General features: G+C 46.6%; 1 protein-coding gene across 1 annotated transcript in view; it reads right to left on the reverse strand.

Moving 5' to 3' along the window:
- Positions 1–566: 566 nt before the first annotated feature.
- The window catches only part of SCD5 (stearoyl-CoA desaturase 5), a 76,900-nt gene continuing 50,835 nt past the window's right edge, over positions 567–26,631 (reverse strand). The window contains exons 3-6 of the mRNA XM_065596044.1: positions 16,729–16,934; positions 9,242–9,474; positions 2,157–3,569; positions 567–1,062 (exon numbers count right to left, since the gene is read on the reverse strand). Coding sequence (XP_065452116.1) covers positions 3,379–3,569; positions 9,242–9,474; positions 16,729–16,934 — 630 coding nt within the window. The 3' untranslated portion in view covers positions 567–1,062; positions 2,157–3,378. The remainder of the gene's footprint in view (positions 1,063–2,156; positions 3,570–9,241; positions 9,475–16,728; positions 16,935–26,631) is intronic.

A 26,631-nucleotide genomic window follows, 5' to 3' on the forward strand; every position in this document is an offset into this window, starting at 1 on the left:
TTCCCAACTGGTAAACGGCAATAACAGGACTTTTTATAAAGGGGTGAATCATTTATGAGAGGCATATATAGATAGATAGATAGATATAGATATATCTCCCTTGCCACACTCCCTCACATACACATCACCTCCAAACCCATCGGCCAGCTACATTTTGGACATGTGGGTTCCTTCTCATTTTAGCCACTCTTTGTTGGGCCCAACTCAAGGAAGCAAGAAAGCAGGTGATGATCTTGTAGTTAAGACCCTGGACTAGGACTCAGGAGATTTGGGTTTTGTTCCTGGCTCTGATACTAATGTCCTGTGCGAACTTGAACAAGTCACTTCCCATAGCCGTGCCTCAGTTTCCCCACCTGTCAAATAGGGATCATGTGAGGATGAATTCATTAATATTTTGAGGTGGTAGATATTATGGTAATGGGTGGAGCCATGTTCAGACCTAGATGAGACTTCACAAAGGAGTGCAGTAACCATTGGCCACAGAGCAGGAGTGTAATATTTTTGATCATTCATTCATAAAACCACCATTTAATGAAAGATCTTCAAATAAGAACCAGGCTACAGGCTAATTCATAGCTGTTTATTGTAAATCACTCATGAGTTTACATGTCATTAATGGCAAATGAACACTGTTAAACACCTGCTGGATGAAGTACAGAATAAGGACAATTCTTTTATATTGGCATCATTTAAAAAACAAAACTAAAGAAAACCCGAACAAACCCAAAAGAACTGAGTTTGGTTTTAAAATTGTACATCTTTCCTGAAAATAACTAGGCCTGATTCTCATTTATATTAAGGCCATCTTTCCCCTCCTCCCTTTGCAGTGTAAATGGGCGTGAAAGTGGACATATTCACACTGCCAGAACAGGGCAAAGGGAATCTCAGGCCTGGGCTACACTACAAAATTAGACTTGTTTAACAATGTGAAAAATCCACACCCCCCCAAGTGCATAGTTAAGCTGACCAAAGTTCTCATGTAGACAACGCTAGGTTGATAGAAGAATTCTTCCATCGAGCGAGCTACTGCCTCTCGGGTAGGTAGAGTACAGTACCTAACCCCTCCCATCAGCATAGGGTGACCAGATCACCAAAGAAAAATATCGGGACGCGGGGGGGGGGGGGGGTGACGTGGGGGGGGGCGTCGCGGGGGGGGTGACGTGGCAGGGGGCGGGGCCAAAAAAAAAAAAAAAAAAAACTTCCTCCGCAAGTGCTGGAGGGAGGCCCGGGAGACTCAGGGGAAGCGCGGGGCCGGGGTGAGTAAGAGTCCGGCCTGGTCCCGAGCAGGCAGTACTCAGTCGGGTGGTAAGGAGAGGAGGGGGGCGGCCCGCGGGGCCAGGCGGCGGTTGTTCTCCCCCCCGGGCAGCGGGACTCGGGAGCAGCCGCTGCTGCAGCTCCCACTGCCGCGGGGGAGGAAGCGGCCATGGCGCTCCGCGGCTGCGGCTCTGGCGCCCCCGAACCCCCCGAGCCGGGGCCTGCTGCGGGGACCCAGCAGCGCGCACGCTGCTTGCGCCCAGCCCCTGGCCAGCGTCTGGGCTGCTGCCCAGCTGGTGCTATCCCGCGGCGGCCCCGGAGTGGGGGCAGGAGGCCCCAGCCCCCCCGTCCCGCAGGGGAACGAACGGGGCTGGGCGGCCGATGCCTCCACCCCGGGGCCGCCGCGGGATAGCACCAGCTGGGCAGCAGCCCAGTCGCGACTGGCCAGGGGCTGGGCCCAGCGTACGCGCTGCTGCAGGCCCCGGCTCGGGGGGTTCGGGGGCGCCAGAGCCGCCGAGCGCCATGGCCGCTTCCTCCCCCGTCGCCTGGCCCCGCGGGTCGCCCCCCTCCTCTCCCAACCACCCGAGTCCTGCCTGCACTGGGCCAGGCCGGACTGTTACTCACCCCGGCCCCGCGCTTCCCCTGCGTCTCCCGGGCCTCCCTCCAGCGCTTGTGGAGGGAGGGGGAATGGTGAGCCCGGGGAAGAGGCGGGGATTCGGGGAGGGAGCCAATCGGGGGAGGAGGGGGCGGAGTCGGGGCAGGGGGGGGGCGCGAGCACTTCCGGGCTCGAGGCTCGGGGCATTTCCTTGTTTGTCCGGTTGTCCCGACCGCATGTCGGTCGGGACGCGGGACAAACAAGGAAATATCGGGACGGTCCCGATAAAATCGGGACGTCTGGTCACCCTACATCAGCATAGGCAGTGTCTACACTGAAGCAGTGCAGCTGTAGCATTTTAAGTGCAGACAAACCCTTAATGTAAATGAGAATCAGGCCCTCTGTCTTCAAAAGTGCTCCAGTGCAGACAACATAAAGCCTTTCTCCTGCACTGGCTACCATCTAACACAAAGGGCTGTAGGTCCCAAGACATGCTGCTTTTAAAAGGCAACTGTTAAATCCAGAAGCTACATAACTTTAAAAATATATATATTTTGCTCTGAAACCAATAGAGGCTACATGCAGTTGTAACATTAGGAAAAACTGTGATTTAGATAAAGGCCAGGTTTTAAAGACCTGATAGTGAAAGCTCGAAAAAAAAATGAAGACACCTATTGTGCAGAAGTAGCTAAAATATGCATGCAGCAGTGGCTGTGACCTGTTAGAATATAAATTAGGTCTCCAAACATTTAAATCGAAGCTTTTTTTTGGTTTAAGACATAGTTGAGCAGTATATCTTTACAAATTACAACGTTTATGTGACAATGAATGAATCAGCTAAGCATGGCATCAGTTTGTATTTTGGCTTGTATAATGTGTAGCGTTTAACACAAAAGCCTGCTTAGCAATAAATTAATTTTATATAAACAAAGACAGTGGAGCAAGGGTCTTGCAAACAGAAATAAGAAAACAGATTTTCAGACAAACATCTTTTTTAAAACGGATTTTTCCCCAGTATAGGGGATTTTTTAAACATTCTTTTCTGTTTGTTTTTGTAACAGCATATCAGGCCCTATCCCCAACCCCCCAAAAAATTATGTCTCAAAGCATGTTTGGTTGTCTAGTAAAAACAAAAACAAACATTCACCTGAACCGCACTTTGAAAGGATAGTTAATTCCTCCATCTTGCCAGGGTTAACACGAACAAGCATATTACAGTGTACACTGGACTTAAACTAGAATGACTAAAATCAAAGATCTAGGATGTTTAACACGAATATTAAATAATATCCAATATTTTTTACACTTAATAGTCTGGGATTTGGACATAAGACATCTAATAGGAAAAAAAATTGGGACTAAATTCACCCCTGACATAAAGCCACTAAAGTCAATGTAGTTATCCCAGGGATTAATGTAGCCCATTTTATCTGAAAAAAAAAAAAAAAAACTACTTTTCTCAAAGAAAAAATACACGCGCACACACACACACACACGACAGCATAGATTTACACAGAAATGTTACATTTTCAAGCACTGCCATCACCAGTCCTCTCTTTGCGGGCTAAGATCATCTCCTTGGGAGCCTGTTTTCGGTCAGTAACCAGCCCCAACCAGAACATGAAGTCAATGAACCATGTGGTTGGGTTGAATTTCAAGCCAAGCTCGCTGGCTGAATAATCAAATGGAAAGGTGTGATGGTAATTGTGGAAGCCTTCACCTAGAAAAACAAACAGAGATTTTAAGTGCAGTTGCCAACATATGTCTTATGATTAGATAGATAGAAGATGTTCTACCCTGGTATAACCCTGTACCTGTAACATGTTCTACCCTGGTGTAACCCCACCAGGTGCATCATTGATTTAAAATGCAGAGAGAGAAAAAGTTGCAGGATCATGGCCTCATCTATCTAACTATGGCTTCCCTATATGCAAAAGTTGCATCAGTTTCACAAATACTGGCTTTTACATTGATTTAGTTAAACTGGGCAAACTGCAGTATGGATACTCATCTCAATTTACAACTGGTTTACACTGATGTAGTTTAATTCAGTTCACATGAAGCTACATCTATATCTATGTGAGATTTCTGTAGCAAACTTGGTCCTCACATCAATAAAGTACATTGTGGTTTTGCTTCCCCCATTGAGAGGGGGCAACAAAGACATTTGACAAACAATCCCCTATTGCTAAACCACATGACGGAAAACAAGAAGGGAATGGGGTGCCTACTTCACACAAGGTCTGAGGAGAGAGGAAGGGGCAATTAACCCTGAGACAGGCTGCACAGGGAGCCGGGGAGAGAAGAGTCAGGGCTGAAACTTTTAGTTGATGATGAAGCCCATCTGAGCAAGAGGCAGGCTAAGCTGCTCTAAATCCAGGAATTAGAAAATAAGAAGGGGACTGCAATAACTTTCTGGGCTTAGAGAGAGAAAGGAACAAATGGGAGGGGAGATTAGAAGCCCTGGGATCTTAGCCCTGAGGGAAGGGAGTACCTAGATGAGGGTGGAGAAGGAGCCAGATAGAGGTGAAGTAGGATGCAGCTCAGGGAAACAGCAGCAAGGTCTGGGACAGTGCAAACCTTGCCCGCTGGTTGTAGAGTCCCTGGGTTGGAACCCGGAGTAGAGGGCAGGCCTGGGTTCCCCTACCAGCCACTGGGGAAGTGGAAAAGACTGGGCAGTGGAGCAGAAGACTGCTTGAGACAGTTTGTCCAGTAGGACTTTGAGACCCCGGAAGGGGAGGACTACAGTGACCTGGCCAGAGGACCCAGCCATGAAGAGAGAGCACCCTGAGGGATGGAGGGGCAGTAACCTGACTCCAGAGAGAGAATGAGACCAGGGGGTGAGAAACTGAAGGAAGGGGCGTCAGACTGGTCATGAGCTAATCCCCAGTTGTGGCCACAGGGAGGTGCCCCCGCAAACCCCGTGGCAGGAGTGATCCAACGTGATTTTACAAGGATGCCTCCAGATGAGAATGACTGAAGAAGTTCCCTTTCGGCCCTATCACACCGGAGAATTGGCCTATTCCAAGGCTGTCACAAATGAACCAGAAGAATCCACTGTTGAAAACAGCTTGACTGCTATCTCTTTTCAGCTCAACTGAGACTTGAGGCTCAATCATACCTCTGTAACAGGGCGCTGCAAGGTTTTTGTCTCACACACGCTATAAGCTAAACTGGTTTCAATACTGGTTCCAGTCTCCCATTCCTTACACCCTTTGGCAGCATCCAGCCCAGCTATTAGATGGGACATGCTGCCATCAGCCAGAGTCCCACACATGTATCTGAAGCAGAGCATTGGGGGTTGGACTAGATGACCTCCTGAGGTCTCTTCCAACCCTAATCTTCTATCATTCTGTGAGCCCAAAAGAGTAAGTTTTAGCATTCCGAGGGCAATAGCTCAGGTTCCCTGTCAAATATCTTGCTGCTGAATGGATGTTTCAGTTAAGGTAACAGAGAGGAGTGTAGCGCCTCTTCCCTAACAGGGCTTATGTCATATGCTGGTAGAACTCTTAAGACAGTTATAAGAGAGAGGGTTAAAAACTGTGCAGCAGCAGGGAGCCGAGAAAACCTGCTGTGAGAGAGAGTAGAGGAGTCAGGCTGAGGTGAGAGCAGAGATAAGCTCCCTGACTTCCTTTCTATTACAGAAAAAATTGTACATCCCTTGTTGGCAGCTAATAACCCTTCCTATCCATTTCATTGCAGCACTTGTTCAAGAGGAATATGGACAGGCCCTGACATTTGCACTCAAGGGTCTCGGACATTCATGCGGTATTTATGTGTGGCAACGGCGCGACTGACTGTCAAAATAGCCACTACGTCTATTCAAATAATAAGAGAAGAGGATAATCGTATGGCGTGAGGCTTCAATTAATGGTGGGTTAGCCCTGGGAAGTGGGAAATATCCATTTTTATTTTAGAGTAGCAGGTCAGAGCTTTAGTTTTGGGACACAAATGTCCAGTCGGCAAAATTATTGTGATTAAAAGGGAAGGAGGAGGAGATAGATGATCACAAGCTCAGCAGCAGTGATAGTGGGAAGAGCAGAAGTCAGGTTCAATTATGTATGATGAATACAGAGGCTAAGATGGTCCAAAGTAGGTACCTCATAGGAACCTAAATCCATACTTGGAATCTAAGGGTGGAATTTTTAATGACTTCCCAACCTCTACATCATCACCTATTACTGTTCTCATTGGGAGGAACTGTCCAAGGAAACGGAAAAAAGAAACCTGATTTCAGACATTTAACGCCTATACTGTACAGGACCCCTACCTAGATGGGGACCAGAAGCAGGCAACACAAACTAAAGTTGAGGATGATCAACGCAAGATTTGCCGCTAACAAACAACCAACAATATACAACCTCATTAGTGACAAAGCACACAATATAGCCTGCATCCCCAAGGCCTGGCTGGATAATATTGCAGCAAGCCCTGTGCTAGCGCACCTTGTTCCCCGAGGATACTCAGTACATCACAGACCTAGACAGGACAAGAAGGCAGATGGCCCTGCCTTCATCTTCTCAGCAAACATCCAATGCAAGAGATGTGCCTCACATAAGACAATTTCATTTGAATTGATGCATCTGGCAGTCGAAACCAGACCCAAAGCTAACATAGGTTTTATGCTCATTTACAAACCAGCACAGATTAAATGATCCATAAAGGAGCTCACCGACCCCTTGTCAGTGATGGGGGTGAAATGCCGCTGACTTGTCATCCTGGGAGATTTCAACACACATATTCAACAAGAAGAACAGGAGGACTTGTGGCACCTTAGAGACTAACACATTTATTAGAGCATAAGCTTTCGTGGACTACAGCCCACTTCTTCGGATGCATATAGAGTGGAATAAATATTGAGGAGATATATATACACACATACAGAGAGCATAAACAGGTGGGAGTTGTCTTACCAACTCTGAGAGGCCAATTAAGTAAGAGAAAAAAAAAAACTTTTGAAGTGATAATCAAGATAGCCCAGTACAGACAGTTTGATAAAAACTCCAAGGAGAGACTGCTGAGCTGGAATTGATATGCAAACTAGACACAATCAACTCAGGATTGAATAAGGAATGGCTGAGCCATTACAAACATTGAATCTACCTCCCCTTGTAAGTATTCTCACACTTCTTATCAAACTGTCTATACTGGGCTATCTTGATTATCACTTCAAACGTTTTTTTCTCTTACTTAATTGGCCTCTCAGAGTTGGTAAGACAACTCCCACCTGTTTATGCTCTCTGTATGTGTGTATATATATCTCCTCAATATTTATTCCACTCTATATGCATCCGAAGAAGTGGGCTGTAGTCCACGAAAGCTTATGCTCTAATAAATTTGTTAGTCTCTAAGATGCCACAAGTACTCCTGTTCTTTTTGCGGATACAGACTAACACGGCTGCTACTCTGAAACTTGTCATATTCAACAAGGCCACTGATACCAAAGCCCCCAAACTCATCTTCTCACTTGCCACCCTAGGACGTAAACAGGTCACCTCTGATCCAACCCACGCAGCTGGTCACACTTTGGACCTGTTTTTTGACCTAGATGTCAAAAATGGAGGACATCACAACCCAGCCACTATCTTAGACAGATGATCACCTCACAAAGGCAGTGGTCAGAGACCTTCCAGCATCCAGGCAACAAGAAGGTCCAATGATCCTGATTCAACCACGAAGACTCATGGACTCCAACCAGTTCCAAAGCCTGCCAAAGGACAATAGCACTCCATCCACAGGACGAGGGGTTGAGAATCTAGTTACCATTCTACAGTCAGCCACTGACACACTGGCTCCCACATGGCCCCTTCCTCCACATTGCTCACACATCTCCGTGGCTACTAGCGCCTTACGCTGGGTGAAGAGAGAGGGATGGAAATTTGAGTACTGATAGAAGCAAACAAAGGCTGATTCAGAGAGGATGAAACATAACAAATTCCTCAAAGTCTAGGCCGAGGCTATATTATAGGCCAAGAGAACCTTCCTATCAGCCTCCACTGTGGCTGCCAAATCCCTCCCCAAGCAGTTATCCAGGATGGTAGACAGCTTCACTAATCCTGAATGATGACGACCTGCTGTGGAGCTGAGCACTAAGTGCTGTGAAGATCTATCGTCCTACTTCACTGAAAACATCACGCACCGTTAGGAAGCCTTCTCAAACAGCTGGGATCCACTCCACCTCCACCCACCAACCAAACAGCCCACCTGCATTCCCAGCGTTCATTCGTCAAGAAATTCTCAACACCTTAAAGGAGTCTTAACCCAAGAGCTGTGAATCTGACCCATGCCCTTCCTGACTTGTGAAAGAGTCTTGAACAACTGGTGCCACTCCTGACTGAAATGATCAGTGCCTCATTCACAGAAGGAAACTTCCCTTCCTCCTTCAAACACACACTAGCCTAACCAATGCTGAACTAACCCACCCTGGATGCTTCGGTCCTAGCCAACTACCATCATGTAACTGAAGCCAACGTCCTAGACCATCTCATTCTGGATTCAGGCCAGGACAAAACCAAAACTGCCCTAGTGGCACTTTTGGATGATCTCCTCCTGCCAGCGGATAGAGGAGAGAAAGATCCATTCTCATTCTCCTGGATTTCTTGACAGGATTCCACAATGTTGACTGAGATTCTGTTGTCTCGCCTGAGAGAGATAGCAGGGATCCAGGGTAACGTGCTAAAATGTCTTAAGCTCTTTCTGGAGGGATGCATCCAACAAGTAGTGCAGGGAAACTGCACCTCTCCTACCAGACTACTCACATGTGGAATTCCACAAGGATCAGTTCTCTCTCCAATCCTTTTCAACATCTACATGCAACCATATTCACACACATGACCACAGCACTACCACCAAGGGGGCCTAGTGCTTGGATAAGATCAGCTCACGGGTGAAGAACAGCTAGCTGACGCTGACCCTGAGCAAGACAGAGGTGATGCTAATGGGCAGAGGAAAGTATCTTGAAGAGCTTTCAGCTATGGTGCAGTCTTCATTGGTTGAAGATACACACCCACTCCCTCCATGACTGTAATAAGTGTTTCATGAGTGCCATGGGAGTGCCTGGCCAGTTGGTGAAATGGATTTAGTTTAGTGTCCCTTGTGAGAGGAGAGAGACAGGGCTCAGGTGTAACAAACACACAAGGAATCTTTACTTAGGACACTCATGGCTTTGCTGTCTGGCTCACAGACTGTGCCGCACAGGATTACTGCAGACAGACTGCCTAACTCCTGGCCAGGATTAAGCACTCAAGGAATGGATTGCTGACTATCCTTTGCGCATGGTTCTAGTGGCTGCTCTGTTTGCAGTGAAAGGAAATCCCACTGCTAGCTAGAGCTCGGCAATGCGCAAAGTAACCCAGGTTAAAGTTTCAGAGACATATTTTGCCTGGTACTCACCAATTGCTCCTAAAGTGACAAATGCATTCTGCCGGGGGCTGATGTACTTGTCGTAGGGTCGATTGCCGTACATGTGAGCCGCGCTGTTGACCAGCCAGGTGACGTTGAGAGAGACGGTGTAACGAAGGATGGAAGCAAGGAAGTAGGAATTCCACAGACTCTCCCCCCAGATGTACCAGGGCACCAGGGTGGGGATCACAAAGCACATTAGCACTACCGAACTCTTATAGTACCTACAGGGAGAGAAAGGGACAAGAACAACAATATTACTGTGACAGGAGGGGGAGCTGCATGGTTACTGAACTGGACTAGGATTCATGATACTTGAGTTCAATTTCTATCTCTGCTACAGACTCCCTGTGTGGCTCCCTGTGTAGCAGGTCATTTCATCTCTCTGTGTCTGGATTCCTCATCTGTAAAATGGGAATAATAGTACTTCATTTGGCCTAGCAGTCTATTTAGATAGTAAGCTTTTGGGGTAGGGGCTGTCTCTTGCTATGTGTGTGTATACTGTGGCTAGCATGATGGGACCCTGAGCTCATTCAAGGTCTCTCAGTGTTACTGTAATATAAATAATAATAATAATAATAATATATAAAAATATATTTTAAATGAAAATCTGGCATGCAGTTCCTGTAACTCCTCCTTTTCTCTAAGCCTTGTACAGAGCTATTTGAGAGATTTATTTTCTTTAATAGAGAAGAACATCTGTATATTTCACTGGCTATTGGGCAGTTTACTCACTTGGTGCTGAACCATGAAGTTTTAACTCATTTCTGATAGCCATATGTGCTAGTGTTGCCTAGTGGACAGAGCACGGGAGTAGCATTAAGGAGGTCTTGGGTTAGTCCCAGCTTTGCCACTGGCTTTCTGCATGACCTTGGGCAAGTCACTTCACCACTCCGTGCCTCGGTTTCCCCATGTGTAAAGTGGAGGTAAGATGATCTATGGATGAGAAGCCTTATGTAAAAGAAAGGTATTATCATTATTATGCCAAAAAAGTTCACTGGAACAGAACTGCAGCAGATGAGGAGCAGGGGAAAAACAGTCTAAAATCTAGCTGGTTTTCCAAACTGAAACAAATAGCATCAGAGCAGATGTTAGCTGCATTCAGCCATTTGGACCTTAATTTGTTTTTGCACAAAAAAACTGGTGCTGACTTAAAGTAAAGTAAATGCAATCTGCCCTCAATTTTACCTTCAAGTGCAGATTTCGGCTTTATTAACACAGAGAACGTTTTCAAACCATTATTCAGAATACTCAGAAACAGTTGCCAGCAACCATCATGCATTAGGAAGGTAACAAACAATTTTTCATTCTTAAAAGCTTGTTTCCTCCCTCCCTTTCTCCCTGCCTTTGTGGTTATGTTTCCAACAGCCCACTCCAAAAAAAAGTGTGAAGATTAATTACTCATGAGCGGTAAGGCCAATACACCGCTTGTTAAATGTCAGGAGCTTTTCTGTTCCTCCACAAGAATGTTAGTAGTGGAGCGTTCGGTAGTTTTGTTTCAGTTCTCTCCTTGCCTATTTGTCAGCTGCTGTCAATAGGCTACATGGAAGATGTGTCGGCTTTTAATGGTAAATTGTGCAGGCTGACTAAAAAAGGAATAATTAAAAGACTTTGCTGAAGGGGAAAAAAATTACCATAAAATTGCAGCTGTTTTCTGTCAGAGTGAAAATTGCATTCAACATTAATCTGTCTACGGGGAAAAGACAGGTAACGTCGGCTAAGCCGGGGGAAGGCTGAACGCAGCAGGGGAAGTTCCAGATATGCATAACTCGCTTGTTTTGTGTTTCAAGGGGAAAAAGGACTGTGATTCAAGGTTCTGTGGCAGTCAGAGTATTTAAAGGCATAAATTACAATTGATCAAAATACTGGAGCTCAAACTGTACAGCGCAAACCCCCTGTCTAAACACCCTGGAACTTTGCGAAAGTTCCACTTTGGCTGCAAACTTTGCAACTGGGGCCTGTCTCTATGAAATGCACCAAAGACCATTTGCCCGATGTCCCAGAATGGCAATTAAGGTATATCAGCTGGGCTGGACTGCCCAACTACATTTGTGTCAAATGCACTATTATCCTACAGCTAGTGAAGATTCTTCTTGAGCGCCATCTGTAGGAAACACTGGTTTTGGAGCAGGGATATTGGCGTTCTCTCCCCACTCCTGCATAAAGCACCAAACAACTGCAGCAGCCGAGTGAAAATAGCCGTGAATAAAAGTCTTAAGAGGCTACAGGTCTGTTACAATACATATGAAAGTTCTGACTAGGCACATTGAGCCCTGATTAATTTCCCTAGCAAATCACAACTTGCACTGGCAGTGATCCCATGCCCTTAGGTCTGCTAATCACTTGAGATTAGCAATAGGATGGACCGAGAACTTTGATGCTAAGCAAATAGCACAGATTCAATAAGAGGAGAATTATTATGCAGGTTCATGTTTGTCGATATTTTGGTATTGAAGCACATTGAGCATGTTGGCCATTGGCACGGTTTTTATTTTCACTTCCACTACTCAGATCACAAAGGCACAAACTCCTCCATAAAGGAAGAAGAAAATTAGAAGATCTGCTCTAGCTCAAGCAGAAGTGAAGGGCAAGAATTATTGGGAGAGGTTCTATGGCCTACATTAGAAGTCAGACCAGACCATAATGGTTCCTTCTGGCTTCAAAATCTGACTGAAAATTCTGTCATTTAAGTGGGTAACACAGGTGTAACTGCAAGAGAAGATTTTAGCCTTTTATTTTTGTTTTTTAAAATCTTCTGGCAGCGAGGCTGATTTGATTGGGCACCAAGTCCCTATCACAGAACAAACCGCACTGGGCCTGAATTTGTCTACCTGGCTATAAAAGTAGGGCCTTAGCCAGCACCCACTGAAGTCAGTGGGAGGCCTTCCATTGACTTCAATAGGCAATGTATCATCATCAAAATCTTTTACTTGATTTGTGGTAGCACATAGGGTCCCCAGTCACAGACCACGGCTCCACTGTGCAAGGCCTTGTAGAAACACAGACCAAAAAGACAATCCATGCCCCGAGAAACTTACAATCCAAGTCATGTCTGCGGTCCTCCCACTTCTTTATTTTTAAATTATTTGTATTCTCACATAATGCAAAAATAGAGGAGGGATTTTCCTCAAACTTTCCAGTGAAAATCACCCCTTTGCTGAGACTGCATAGAAGATTTCAGTCCCCCCCCCCCCCCAGGACATTTTGGAGACAATTATAGGCAAATGTAAAGAAGAGATTATAAAACAGAGGCAGATACAGACCAGGTGTATGAAGGTGCAACTCCAATGAAGGCCAGGGGTTCGCACCCGTTTACTTTCAATCAAGCCCCCAAATCTATATGCAGCTGTAATTCTGACTGATCTATTTCTTCCTCAGAATTTCATGAGGGAAAGTCGTTTTCAAAGCCCTGCAATGTGACAACTTGCTCCAACAGTTCAGCCAAGTTTGTATGATCAAATGTGGGGGCTGGGGAAGGGGAACAAGACACACACACACACACACACACACACACAGAGAGAGAGAGGCATGGAGGAAATAAAGCTGAATAGTGCAAGAGGCAAAAAGAAAGGGAAAGCAGGATGATAAGTGAAGCAGAATGCTAAACTAAGCCAGGAGGGAGGCAAAAAGGGCGGGGGGAGGGGAGAGTGAGAGAAAGGAATAGGGTTCCCAACTTTCTGATTGCCGAAAACCAAGCATCCTTGCCCTGCCCCTTCCCCCAAGGCCCCGCCCCTGCCCTGCCCCTACTCCAAGGCCCCACCCCTGCCCTGCCCCTTCTCCCTCTGTTGCTTGCTCCCCCCCACTCTTGCTCAGGCGCTCGTTTTCACCAGGCTGGGACAGGCCGTTGGGGTGGAGAAGTGGGTGAGGACTCCAGCTGGGAGTGCAGGCTCTGGGATGTGGCCGGGGATGAGGGGTTTGGGCTGCAGGACGGGGCTCCGGGGTTCAGAGTGTGGGAGGAGGTGCGAGCTATGGGAGGGAGTTTGTGTGTGAGAGTTCTGAGCTGGGTCAGGGGGTTGGGGCGCGGGAGGGGGTGAGGGATGCAGGCTCCGGGCAGCGCTTATTGCAGGCGGCTCCCGGAAGCAGCCACTATGTCCAGCTCCTAGGCGGAGGTGTGGCCATGGGGTCCCCATGTGCTACCCCCGTACTCAGATGCTGCCCTTGCAGCTCTCATTGGCAGTGGTTCCTGGCCAATGGGAGCTGCAGAGCCAGCACCTGGAGCTGGGGCAGTGTGCAGAGCTCCCATGGCTGCCCCCCAGCTGGAGGGACATGTTGCTGTTTCCAGGAGCCATGCAGAACCGGGTAGGGATGGGAACCTGCCTGACCTGCTGCGCGACCGACCGGACATTTAACGGCCTGGTTGGCGGTGCTGACTGGAGCCACCAGGATCCCTTTTCGACCGGGGGTGTTCCAGTCAAAAACCGGACACCTGGCAACCCTAGAAAGGAGGGTGAATGGTAGAAAGAGTATAATGTGACAAAGGAGCCAGCAAGCCATGTGGAATGATTCAACAGAGAGAGGAGCAGCAAAGAGGCCCAAGCGGTGGGGAAACCAAGAGAGACAGATAGAAGATAATGCGCAATAAGTTGGAGAACAGGCCAAGAATACCTGAATAGTCTGAAGACAAAACAAAGTCAGGGGCTGGCAAGAGAATGTAAAGGTGCCACAGGCAAGCCTGCATAGCAGGGTAATGCGCTGTGTCGCACAAGGGCTCGGCACTGGAGAATGAGAGGCAAGTTATCCTCAGACTGACAGGCAAAGGGATCCCTGGCTCAGCGTCCCTCGGAGCTTAAAATTGTGAGGGGAGGGTTGCAAGGGGTCACACACAGACCTGGCAAAAACCAGAATTTTAAAAAACAAGATGGGTCATTGAGGGGAACTCTTTACCAAAGTTGCTGCCCCCAGATTATGACACACACACACACACACACACACACACACTTTTTTCAGGCCACTTTAAGCACTAGTATCCCTCTGAACTGGGCCTCATCAGACAGGGCACCTCTTATTTTTAACCCAGATTTACCCCCGTCCATGCTGATCTCACAATATCTTGCTTACATTACTGTAAAACAGTGGCACCAGAAATGCAGCTGTCACTGAGGCAACATTATTGTTAGACCTGGTCCAAAATTAAAATAAAGAAAAACATTTTAAAGTTGTTTTTATTTTGCCAGGATCAAAATGGATTCATTTTAATTTTTGTGGGGGGTTTTTGTTTGTTTGTTTATCAAGATGGTTATCAAAATGTTGATAGAAGCTTTTTATTTATCAACAATTTAGGTTTCAGCAAATGGAATGTGCCACTACACATTTCAACAAAAAATGCAATTCAAATTTCAGTTTAAAAAAACCCACAAACGTTTTAGCAAAAAGTTAAATGGTGTCAGTAATGGTGACATTTTTTTGCAAAAAAATGTGGTTTAAAAAGTCAGCCATTTTACAAGGAAAATAAGTTCTTAATTGAAATCTTTCGGCCGGTTCTAATGATTACTTGTGCAAGATAAGTGACCCTCCCTTTCCTGCAAACGCCGAGCACGATTGTGTGTGTGTGTGTGTGTGTGTGTGTGTGTGTACGTCCTTCATTTTGAGCTTTTGTCCCATGTTGTGCAGTTAAGGGCCAGAGATTGTTGTACCTTTACTCACAGAGAATTGTACCTTACACCAGGCGTTCTCAATCTTTTTCTTTCTGAGGCCCCCCAACAGGCTATAAAATCTCCACTGCCCACCTGTGCCACAACAACTGTTTTTTTGCATATAAAAGCCGGGGCCAGCGTTAAGGGGTAGAAGCAGGGGAATTGCTCGGGGCACCACGCCACTGGGGGCACTGTGAAGCTAAGTTGCTCAGGCTTCGGTTTCAGCCCCGGGTGGTGGGGCCCGGGACCCCGGGCTGCAGTCCTGTGTGGCGGGGCTTTGGCTTTCTGCACTGGGCCCAAGTGAGTCTAACACCAGCCAGGCATGGTGGACCCCCTGAAACCTGCTTCAGCCCCTCAGGGGGCCCTGGACCTCTGGTTGAGAACCACTGAGTAGTTTCATTGCAGTTAATGGAGTGGATTATTCATGGACTAAGGCACTACTCAGTGGGCCAAGTTCTGCTCTCTGTTACACCAGTGTAAACGTAGAGTAGCGCCATTGAAATTAACGGTTTTACTCCAGATTTACGTTAATGTAACTGACAATGGAATTGGACCCAGAATGAGTAAGGATGTCACCTAATCCGGTCCTAAGAAATCCACTAGAGAGGTACAATTCAATATTATTATGACCAATCAGACTTCTTTGTTTTTCCAGTAAGTAAATAATAAGCTTCTGTTCTTACAACAATGTGGTGTTGACATAAACAGGTGCATGTTCCTGAGAAAGAGAAAATTTAAACTCTAAATTCACTAGAGTAAATAGTCCAAAACTCAACTGTCAAATCCAGAGCAATATCACTTGCTAAGACAATCTTCCCTGCACAGAACTGTACCTTATTCCACAGTTATATAAGCACTACAGAAATGCCTGTCTGAGACGGGACATGATTCACTCATGCAAAGGGGAGAAGACAATGATGGAAGCTCAAATACACTGCAAAGGAGACTTTGCAAAGTCCTGGGGAATTCTCCACTGCTCTCCAAAAAGCAACTAAAACAACTAGACCAAAGCACTGAATCAGTTTCATCCCTGGTCCAGTCCCATTGACCAGCGATTCGTTCAGCCCTTTCTGGGCGTTTTTGCAATGCGAAGACAGGCATGACTGCCCTCTCTTCCCAGTAGTGTCCAAAAATAACACTCTGGTTACCAAACAGAATTGATCCAATCTGCCTTTTAGAACTCAACCCTGGGAATAGTGCCTACATCCTAGGCAGTAATTACTCATCATAGAAAATATTATAATTTCAATATAGGCGGAAACAGCCAGATCAGTATCCGCTACCATAGTGATGATGATGGACTGGGGAAGGCTGCAGTCTGGTCTGTACTAACCCAGCGGGCCAAGCTGATGACATCTCATTTTATAAAGGAATTAAGGTACTGGGAGAGACAGCAGTTCAGCTCGACTGGGTCCTGTGGGCCGGGTTGGTGATCATCGGGTAATTCAGACAGAGAGATATGTTTTATTCCCCACTGAGGCGGTTAATGATGATCACGTTTATTGGATTCTATCAATGAATGCAATTAAAGCGCCAGATGCAGACTTTTCTTTTTTTCCCCCTGGTGTTTTTGGAAGAGGGGAAGGTAAGAAAGGGGCAGTTTGCTCCGGCAAGGGGGTCTGGGAGTAAGAGCTTGCGGGACTGATCTCCTGGTACCCAACAGGTTATCACTGCGTGGGGTGGGCTCTACTATTTCCAGACAAGTTTAGGGAAGGGCATGTTGGGGAGGAAAGAAAAGGGAAGTATAAAATAACGTATCAAAAATAGACTAAGCGGAAACAGCCCCGCCCCCCCAAACCTCTGCTCAGATCCCTGCTTGGGAGCAGTTCCAGAGCTTTCACTTACTTTCTTTGAAACCGCACAACAGGGTCATCCAGCAGGTCAGTGAAATCCAGCTTCCTCCCTTTTTCTATGACATCGCGATGCTTGCGGACAAAGAGCCAGCCGATGTGGGAGAAGAAGAAGCCACGACATGCATTGTGGGGGTCAGCATCCGTCTCCGAGTACTTGTGATGCACCCGGTGGTCTCGACACCACTCAAAAAGGTCATTCTGTGGAGACAGCCAGGGAGGGGTGAGAGATACAGACTTGACATAATGACTTTGGTAACACCTTATCTCACCCCCTCCACCCTCCAACCACACCCTAATATATTTGAACCGCAGAAATGATTCTCTGAATTGGCTAAGAAAAATAAATCACGTCAGATTAAATCAGGGATTGAAACCACTAGGGGAAATGTGTGTTTATATACACAGAGGGTTGGCACTCGTATAGCCAGACCCTGCTGTTTCCTAGAATCATAAAAGATTAGGGTTGGAAGAGACCTCAGGAGGTCATCTAGTCCAACCCCCTACTCAAAGCGGGACCAACCCCAACTAAATCATCCCAGCCAGGGCTTTGTCAAGCTGGGCCTTAAAAACCTCTAAGGATGGAGATTCCACCACCTCCCTAGGTAATCCATTCCAGTGCTTCACCACCCTCCTAGTGAAATAGTTTTTCCTAATATCTAACCTAGACCTCCCCCACTGCAACTTGAGACCATTGCTTCTTGTTCTGTCATCTGCCATCACTGAGAACAGCCAAGCTAAATCCTCTTCGGAATCCCCCTTCAGGTAGTTGAAGGCTGCTATCAAATTCCCCCTCACTCTTCTCTTCTGCAGACTAAATAAGCCCAGTTCCCTCAGCCTCTCCTCATAAGTCATGTGCCTGAGCCCCCTAATAATTTTTGTTGCCCTCTGCTGGGCTCTCTCCAAATGTGTCCACATCCTTTCTGTAGTGGGGGGCCCAAAACTGGACGCAGTACTCCAGATGTGGCCTTGCCAATCCCAAATAGAGGGGAATAATCACTTCCCTCAATCTGTTGGCAATGCTCCTACTAATACAGCCCAATATGCCATTAACCTTCTTGGCAACTAGGGCACACTGCTGACTCATATCCAGCTTCTCGTCCACTGTAATCCCTAGGTCCTTTTCTGCAGAACTGCCGCTTAGCCAGTTGGTCCCCAGCCTGTAGCAGTGCATGGGATTCTTCCGTCCTAAGTGCAGGACTCTGCACTTGTCCTTGTTGAACCTCATCAGATTTCTTTTGGCTCAATCCTCCAATTTGTCTAGGTCACTCTGGACCCTATGCCTACCCTCCAGCATATCTACCTCTCCTCCCATGCTTAGTGTCATCCACGAACTTGCTGAGGGTACAGTCCATCCCATCATCCAGATCATTAATGAAGATGTTGAACAAAACCAGGACCAACCCCTGGAGCACTCCACTTGATACCGGCTGCCAACTAGACATCGAGCCGTTGATCACTACCCATTGAGCCCGACGATCTAGCCAGCTTTCTATCCACCTTATAGTCCATTCATCCAATCCATACTTTTGCAACTTGCTGGCAATAATACTGTGGGAGACCATATCAAAAGCGTTGCTAAAGTCAAGATCTTCAAGATATATCATCACATCCACCACTTTCCCCATATCCACAGAACCAATTATCTCATCATAGAAGACAATCAGGTTGGTTAGGCATGACTTGCCCTTGGTGAATCCATGTTGACTGTTCCTGATCACCTTCCTCTCCTCCAAGTGCTTCAAAATGGATTCCTTGAGGACCTGATCCATGATTTTTCCAGGGACTGAGGTGAGGCTGACTGGTGTGTAGTTCCCCGGATCCTCCTCCTTCCCTTTTTTAAAGATGGGCACTATATTTGCCTTTTTCCAATCATCCGGGACCTTCCCTGATTACCACGAGTTTTCAAAGATAATGGCCAATGGCTCTGCAATCACATCCGCCAACTTCCTCAGCACCCTCAGATGCATTAGACCCAGAGCCAGGGACTTGTGCATGTCCAGCTTTTCTAAATAGTGGTGAAAGAACAGGTTAAGGACTGAGCTTCTCACCTCCTCCCCATGCTGTGCTGCCCAGTGCAGCAGTCTGGGCGCTGACCTTGTTTGTGAAGACCAAGGCAAAAAAAGCATTGAGTAATTCAGCTTTTTCCACATCACCTGTCACTAGGGTCCCTCCCCCATTCAGTAAGGGTCCCACACTTTCCCTGACCACCTTCTTGTTGCTAACATATTTGTAGAAACCCTTCTTGTTACCCTTCACATCCCTTGCTAGCTGCAACTCCAATTGTGCTTTTGCCTTCCTGATTACACCCATGCATGCTTGAGCAATATTTTTATACTCCTCCCTAATCATCTGTCCAAGTTTCCACTTCTTGTAAGCTTCCTTTTTGTGTTTAAGCTCACTGAAGATTTCTCTGTTAAGCCAAGCTGGTCGCCTGCCATATTTGCTATTCTTTCTGCACATCGGGATGGTTTGTTCCTGCCTCAATAAAAAAAAAAGCCTTGGTAAAGGCTTTTTAAAAATACAGCCAGCTCTCCTGGACTCCTTTCCCCCTCATATTAGCCTCCCAGGGGATTCTGTCCATCTGTTCCCTGAGGGAGTCAGTCTGCTTTTCTGAAGTCCAGGCTCCATATTCTGCTGCTTTCCTTTCTTCCTTTTGTCAGGATCCTGAACTCAACCATCTCATGGTCACTGCTGCCCAGGTTGCCACCCACTTCTACTTCCCCTACCAATTCTTTCCAATTTGTGAGCAGCAGGTCAAGAGAAGCACAGCCCCTAGTTGGTTCCTCCAGCACTTGCACCAGGACGTTGTCCCCAACACTCTCCAAAAACTTCCTGGATTGTCTGTGCACTGCTGTATTGCTCTCCCAGCAGATGTCAGGGTGATAGAAGTCCCCCGTGAGAACCAGGACCTGTGATCTGGAAGTTTCTGTTAGTTGTCTGAAGAAAGCCTCGTCTACCTGCTCCACCTGGTCTGGTGGTCTATAGCAGTCGCCCATCACGACTTCACCCTCGTTGTTCTCGCCTCGAAACTTAACCCAAAGACTCTCAACAGGCTTTACTCCAGTTTCATACTGGAGCTCTGAGCAATCATACTGCTCCCTTACATACAGTGCAACTCCTCCACCTTTTCTCCCCCCGCCTGTCCTTCCTGAACAGTTTATACCCATCCATGACAGTGCTCCACTCATATGAGCTACCCCACCAAGTCTCTGTTATTCCAATCACCTCATAGTTCCTTGACTGTGCCAGGACTTCCAATTCTTCCTGCTTGTTTCCCAGACTTCTTGCGTTCATGTACAGGCACCTAACATAACTAGCCGATTGCCCTGGTTTCTTAGTATGAATCAGGAGGCCTCCCCTGTTGCACCCTCCTCCTTGTGTTTCCTCCCGGTATCCCACTTCCCCACTTACCTCTGGGCTTAGGTCACCATCCCCCAGCGAACCTAGTTTAAAGCCTTCCTCACTAGGTTAGCAAGTTTCCTTACCCAGAGGAACCAGCTCTGCAGTGGAAAGGAGGTGACCCTGCAGAAAGGATTTTACGACTGCATTCCTGGACCACCGTGGAGCTCAAGGGGTCCATTTCTCTTTCACCCTTGATATAAAATTGGCCGAAACCACAAAATTCAGAGATGGATTCAGCCTCTCCTAAAGTTGCTGGACTCCAGAGAGTTTTCATAGAGCCCATTATAGAGATGGGGCTTGTTGTGAAGTGTAGATCTGGATTCAAGCTTCCCCAATGGTTGGCTTATTCCAATTTGGGGGGTTGATTCAGGCCCATCTCCAATCCTAGTAAAAAGGACACCAAGGAATTTGTTCAGTGTCAGAAAATAACCACCCATAGTGGCTGGTGCATCAAACGTATCCAGATAAAGGCAACAGAGACACTGGTGGTGCTGAAAGCCAGACAGTGTCCATCTTACTGAGTTGAATGAGACACTCAACAAATCTGCCCTAATCTTGTCCTTCTTAGTGATTTCCAATAAGCCATACTAGAAAGTCACAACTGCTGCAGGCCCACAATAATACATCTCTTTCATCATGGATATTTTTCTTTCCCAGGATGCAGATTCACTGCCCTAGGAAGAAACGAGTGTTTGCAAGACCCAGAGCTGAAAGAAATCCGATTCACCTCCACCGTGGTTACTGCAGACCAGTGGCCTAACTGGAGTTCATATCCATGAGAGAGCTCAGAGGATATTTTTTGAAGTTGTTTTTTCCTGCAGGTCTCTAAGTCAGCAACATCTGGCCTGGAAACAGGTAACTCTCACTCTAAAAAACCATACTGCTGTTCTACTGCTGGAGGAGATGCAGTTGGGAGGATGGCTTATTGCCGAGTTCTGGTTTAGTTTGCTTTGCAATAGAGACAATGTCACTGTACTGTCCACAAACCAAACGATGGTACCTATTCATTACCATCCCACACATTATCCACTGCCTACAGCTCATCGTCATCAACTTCTCTAGGGACGAACGCAGCACAGAAAATGGGTCAGATCTTTTGAGGTGCCAACTACCTTCTTCTCTCATTGAACTTATCAGTTCAGCACCCTACAAGAGTTGACCCAATATGTGACAACGGGCCAAAAAGACCTGGGAGAAGGAACAAACAGCAGTAGCCGATCCCTAGGCCAAAACAAAGCTTCAACAGAATTTTAAACTTCTTAGCTACCCATAGCTTCAGCACCAACAAAAAACTGCCCACAGATATGCTGGAAGATTAAGGCTCAGAAAAGCCAAAGATGATTTTCACTCACTGGACTTTTGTCACTAGTTTTATTTTTATCTTGAGGTCTTTGTGAGAGTGACTTGGGAAGTCAGCTGTAACGATGGTTGTTGGAGGGAGAAGGTAGGAAGTGTACCTGATTTAGGTATTAGAGTGCCTTTGTTATAGGATCTGGTTCCTTCATGTGCAAATGGGCTGGGACAAAAACCTTAGACCCAAAACTCCCCTGAACATTGGATCTCAGGTCAGGATGCAAAATTACAGCTCAGGCTCACATCTGCTCAAGCTGTCATGAGATATGAAGGTCAGTTCAAAGTCTGATGGCAAAGAATGGCTGTTAACAAGGTTACCTGTCCCATGGTCAAGCAAGAATTCTAGAGCCACAGTTTTCAAGAGTGGGTATTTAAAGTGAGGCACTTGAAGGGACTGAAATACCATAAGTGGTCTGATTTTCAGTGGTCTTGAGCATCCATTGTCTGGACATCTCTGAAAATCAGGCCACTTATTAGGTGCCTAACTATAAATTTGGGCTCCTAACTTTAGGCCCCCCCCCGTTTGACGATGTTAGTCTGTGCTCTCATCTATAGCAGTGTGTTAAGCAAAAACCATTCAGCAGAGCAGCCTCTTCTTTCTTCCCACTCTTGGCACGACGTGGAAGGCAATACAGCATACGCCATCCAAAGCAGCAAGTGTTTCAGGAAGGGCAACAGTATCATCCCTGTCAGCTGTAGCAGCTCTCTTTTCAGCAGGAGAAGAGAGCAGACAGACAGCTGGGGGTTTCTGTGAAACATCCAGAATGAGGCAAGAACAAAGAGAGTGTACGTTTCACCATTCTTGATGAAGAATGCAGTAAGTCCAAGAAGACAACTGCGTAGGTCCACATTTCGTGAACTGAGAAGCTTTTGTGGCCAGAGTTGGTAGACATCCACTGCCCTGTATATCAGCTGCCAACTTCTGAGAGACTGTATGGTGGGAATAAGTAGTACTACTGAGGGAGAGTGGGCCATAGAACCAAAGAACCTGCCTCAAATCTGTAAATGAAGAAAATTTCATCATCCTAAACTTGTATCTGGAAGACTTCCGGGACTGCACATAAATAACTCCTTTCGACCTCCGTTCCAGCAGAGAATTAAAGAACAAAGAGACACTGGAAAAACTCAGCTAGACTATTGTCCCCAGACTGTAGTAAAGTGAGACTAAGTGACATTTGTATGGGAATGTTAATGTAGCAGTAACCACTGGAGTCCTGATTCCGGTCATGTGACAAGGGTATTAGTTTTTTATAACGTTAACCCATGTCAGGTGACTGGGACCAGGAAATACAAACAAGTCTCGTTCCAGCATTCCTGTCTGTCACACCTTTATTACATAATATCAGAAGAAAACTAAAGCTTTGGTGAAAATGAAGCATATGAAGTCACCTGAACCTCAGTCTGGCTGACAACTATTGGAGATAGTTGCAGTGCTTCCAAATCTGACAGGAAGCAAATAGCATTGCAGAGAAACCGCAGAGGCTGAAATCCTCCATAATGCTAAAAGGGGCAGGTCCAGAGGCACTGGAATTTTACCTTACACTCCAGTGGGAGCAGGACGAGGCCTGAGGAGTGCTAGACAAAGTCATTTACAAATGACAAGAATGTCACTTGGGAAAGGCACATATTCTTTACTAAATGAAACTATCAATCACGATGTTAGAGGCCTACATAATAAAGCTAGTTGTAGGTTAGCCAACAACCAGCTCAAAGCAACGTTAGTGCAAGAAATTAACTTGGCTTTTCATAGACCAGTGGATATTTGCAGGGCTAGTGAAAAATGTGCTTCCCCAAATGAAAGTGTGAGGGTACATCTACACTACAGGGGGGAGTCGATTTAAGATACGCAAATTCAGCTACGTGAATAGCGTAGCTGAATTTGACGTATCGCAGCCGACTTACCCCGTTGTGAGGACGGCGGCAAAATCGACTTCTGCCGCTTTCTGTCGGCGGCGCTTACTACCACCTCCGCTGGTGGAGTAAGAGCGCCGATTCGGGGATCGATTGTCGCGTCCCCACGGGACGCGATAAATCGATCCCCGAGAGGTCGATTTCTACCCGCCGATTCAGGCGGGTAGTATAGACCTAGCCTTAGTGATCTGCGAAAGAGCTGAAGTGCATCTAATTAAAAAATGCATAATGACAGAATAGAAGGGCAAATAAAACAGCAGAGACCAGAACTGTTTGTAACAAATACAGAGGCAATCACAACGTGATATGTAAACGTGTCAGACACGAGGAGTGTGGCATCATACATGTAATAGCAGGAAACATTAGCACACATTTGAAGTAAATACAAGAGTAAAATACACACACGAACATACAGCTAGAAGACAAAGCCATGAGGAAGATGCAGACCAGATGTCTTGGTTGTCTCTCTTAAAAAGCTTGCAAAGCGAGGTTTTCTAAGAGGTTGGTTTGTGACATAGGAAATAAATGAACTAAATTGAAATTCCAGATAGATAGCTGCAGCTGAGTGCAAGGTAATCAGAGCAAAAGATTAGTGACTGCCTGATGTTAAGTTCAAAACCAGTTTGTTTCATACAGTAGGCAAAAACAAACCCATGCGGAGTCACAATGGCACATCTCAGTAAGAATGGATATCACTCAGTAGGATTTGACATAGTGAAAGAAAGGAGCTGAGAAACAGGAGGAGTGTGAAGTAAATATGACTCAGCTACTGCCCCATTTCTGAAACAAAAAAGTGATTCAACCTTACAAGAGCTTGAGAAAGTAACTCTAGTTGGATGGTCAAGGTCAAGAGAAACAGCTCAAGTACCTCCGAGCATAAAAGTCTACTGGAACTATAGAGATAAAATTGCTGCCTCTGATAGGATTTGTGCAAGAGAGACATCATGCCACAATAGCACACAGCGTGAAGTAGAATCCACAGTGCCCGTGGAGATGTGTTTATACTGAGGCCTTGGCTACACTTACCCGCAAGTTCGACGGCTGGAAATCGAACTTCTGGGTTCGACTTATCGCGTCTAGTCTGGACGCGATAAGTCGAACCCGGAAGTGCTCGCCGTCGACTGCGGTACTCCAGCTCGCCGAGAGGAGTACCGCGGAGTCGACGGGGGAGCCTGCCTGCCGAGTGTGGACCAAGGTAAGTTTGAACTAATTCGAACTAAGGTACTTCGAACTTCAGCTACGTTATTCACGTAGCTGAAGTTGCGTACCTTAGTTCGAATTAGGGGGGGTAGTGTAGACCAAGCCTGAGATATTAGACATGGTGGGATGCTGTAGCTCCTCCGATGCTACCTGCTGTCCCTGAAGCCAACATAGGGCAATGGCCAGCAGTCATGGCAACCACGATGATAGTCCTGTCACTGGCTTGCTGGCTCTTTAAGGAGAGTAGGGCTCAGCATGGCCTGTGACTGATCAGCTACCCCTCCACCCCAGACATTTGATCCTGATTGGATAGGGATCAAAAGGCCCTGTCCAGTTATCCATCCCAGCTGGGAAGTGATCATGCAATGCCTACAAAGGGTTGAGAGAGCTCAGCTGGATGGCAGGGAGTTGTAGAAGGGTGGCTGGTTCCTCTGGGTAGGCCCTGGAGAAGGGACTCCCAAGCATGCCTGGGGAAAGACTAAGGAGGGCTGCATGAGGGAGGCTGGCTTCTGTGACGGGCTCTGGAAGAAGGGAAATTCCCCGAGTGGGGAGAAGTCCTGAGTCACTGCTCTGTGGGAGAATGGGGAAGAGCTGAGAGCTGAGCCAGGAGGAGAAGTAGACCCTTCTGTTTATGTTGCACATGGGGCTAGTGTCTACATTTGTTACCAGCGCCTCACCAGTGGTGCTGAGGGAGACCACTGCTGGGGGTGTGTGTGGCTGAGGCAGGGTGAGTAGTGCAGTGGCAAGTAGGGTGAGCAGATGTCCCGATTTTATAGGGAAAGTCCTGATTTTTGGGTCTTTTTCTTATATAGGCTCCTATTACCCTCCACCCCCATCCCAATTTTTCACACTTGCTTGTCTGGTCACCCTAGTGGTAAGCCACATGTGGGTGCTGTGGAGGCTGACCCTGCCACAGGCCCCCCACAGCCGAAGTGAATTAGAACAGCCCTCAGGCTAGTATAACTTACACTGGGTGACCTGGATGGTGCCATTGTGACTAAATAGGGGTGCAAAGGCAGCGCAAAGCCACTTTTAGGCCCCCCACTTATCTGGATTTGCACTGTCCGCTCCTCAGCCATCGCTGATGACTGAGGCCAATGCATCCAAGTGGGAAATCTGCAGGAACACAGGAAGCAGAATTCAAAAGAACCACAACAATCCTGATCGCTCGGATCCGAGGTGGACGCAGGTCTACAGCAATTAAGTGGGGAAGATTTCCTTTGAATAGTGGCCAGCTGTTGCATTGATTTTTTGTTGATTGTTCATTGATTCAACTTAAAAGTGGAGCTGTTGTTCAACACACCAAGCAGCAATGTCATGGCACTTCGCAGGGCTGCTTTGCATCAGTGGAGTGGCAGAAAACAGCCAGTGCTCATCCAGGGAGCGAGGGCAGTATGATCAAATCAAACATATCCTAAACTGCTTTAAACAACAGCTCTGCTGTGCTCTTTGTATTGGGAGGCGAGATTAAGAGGAGCGCTATCTAGTTTAGAGAACAGGATGAATAAGAGAGGTATACAAAATAATGAATGGTATAGATAGAGGTCCGTAAGGTGCTGTGATTCACCCTCTCTCATAATGCAAGAAGTAGAAGGTGGCCAATCCAAATGAAAGGAAACAGGCTGAAAACTGATAAAAGGAAATGGCGTTCATTCATAAAGTATAACTTAACCTGTGGGACTCAATGCCACAAGATGTTATTGAAGCGGACAGATTATTTATATTAGTAATAAGATTATTTACAGTTACACTAAAGAAATAAATGTAAGTGATGCTGTGTTGCCTAGTGGATAATGCATTGCACTAGGATTCAGGAGACCTGGGTTCTATTCCCAGCTCTGCTACTTGCCTGCTGTGTGACCTTGAGCACATCACTTCATATCCCTGGGCCTCAGTTTCTCCATCTGTAATATGGGGCTAATTATACCTCCTTTGTAAATCTGCTGTAGAAAACCACAACATGTTGTTGTTTTATTAACTAAGATAAAAATAAGCTTAAATGATATCATAAGTCAATCTCTAGTGGCCT

Source organism: Chrysemys picta, chromosome 5, assembly GCF_011386835.1.
Source record: "Chrysemys picta bellii isolate R12L10 chromosome 5, ASM1138683v2, whole genome shotgun sequence".
In the NCBI taxonomy this organism is placed as follows: domain Eukaryota; kingdom Metazoa; phylum Chordata; order Testudines; family Emydidae; genus Chrysemys; species Chrysemys picta.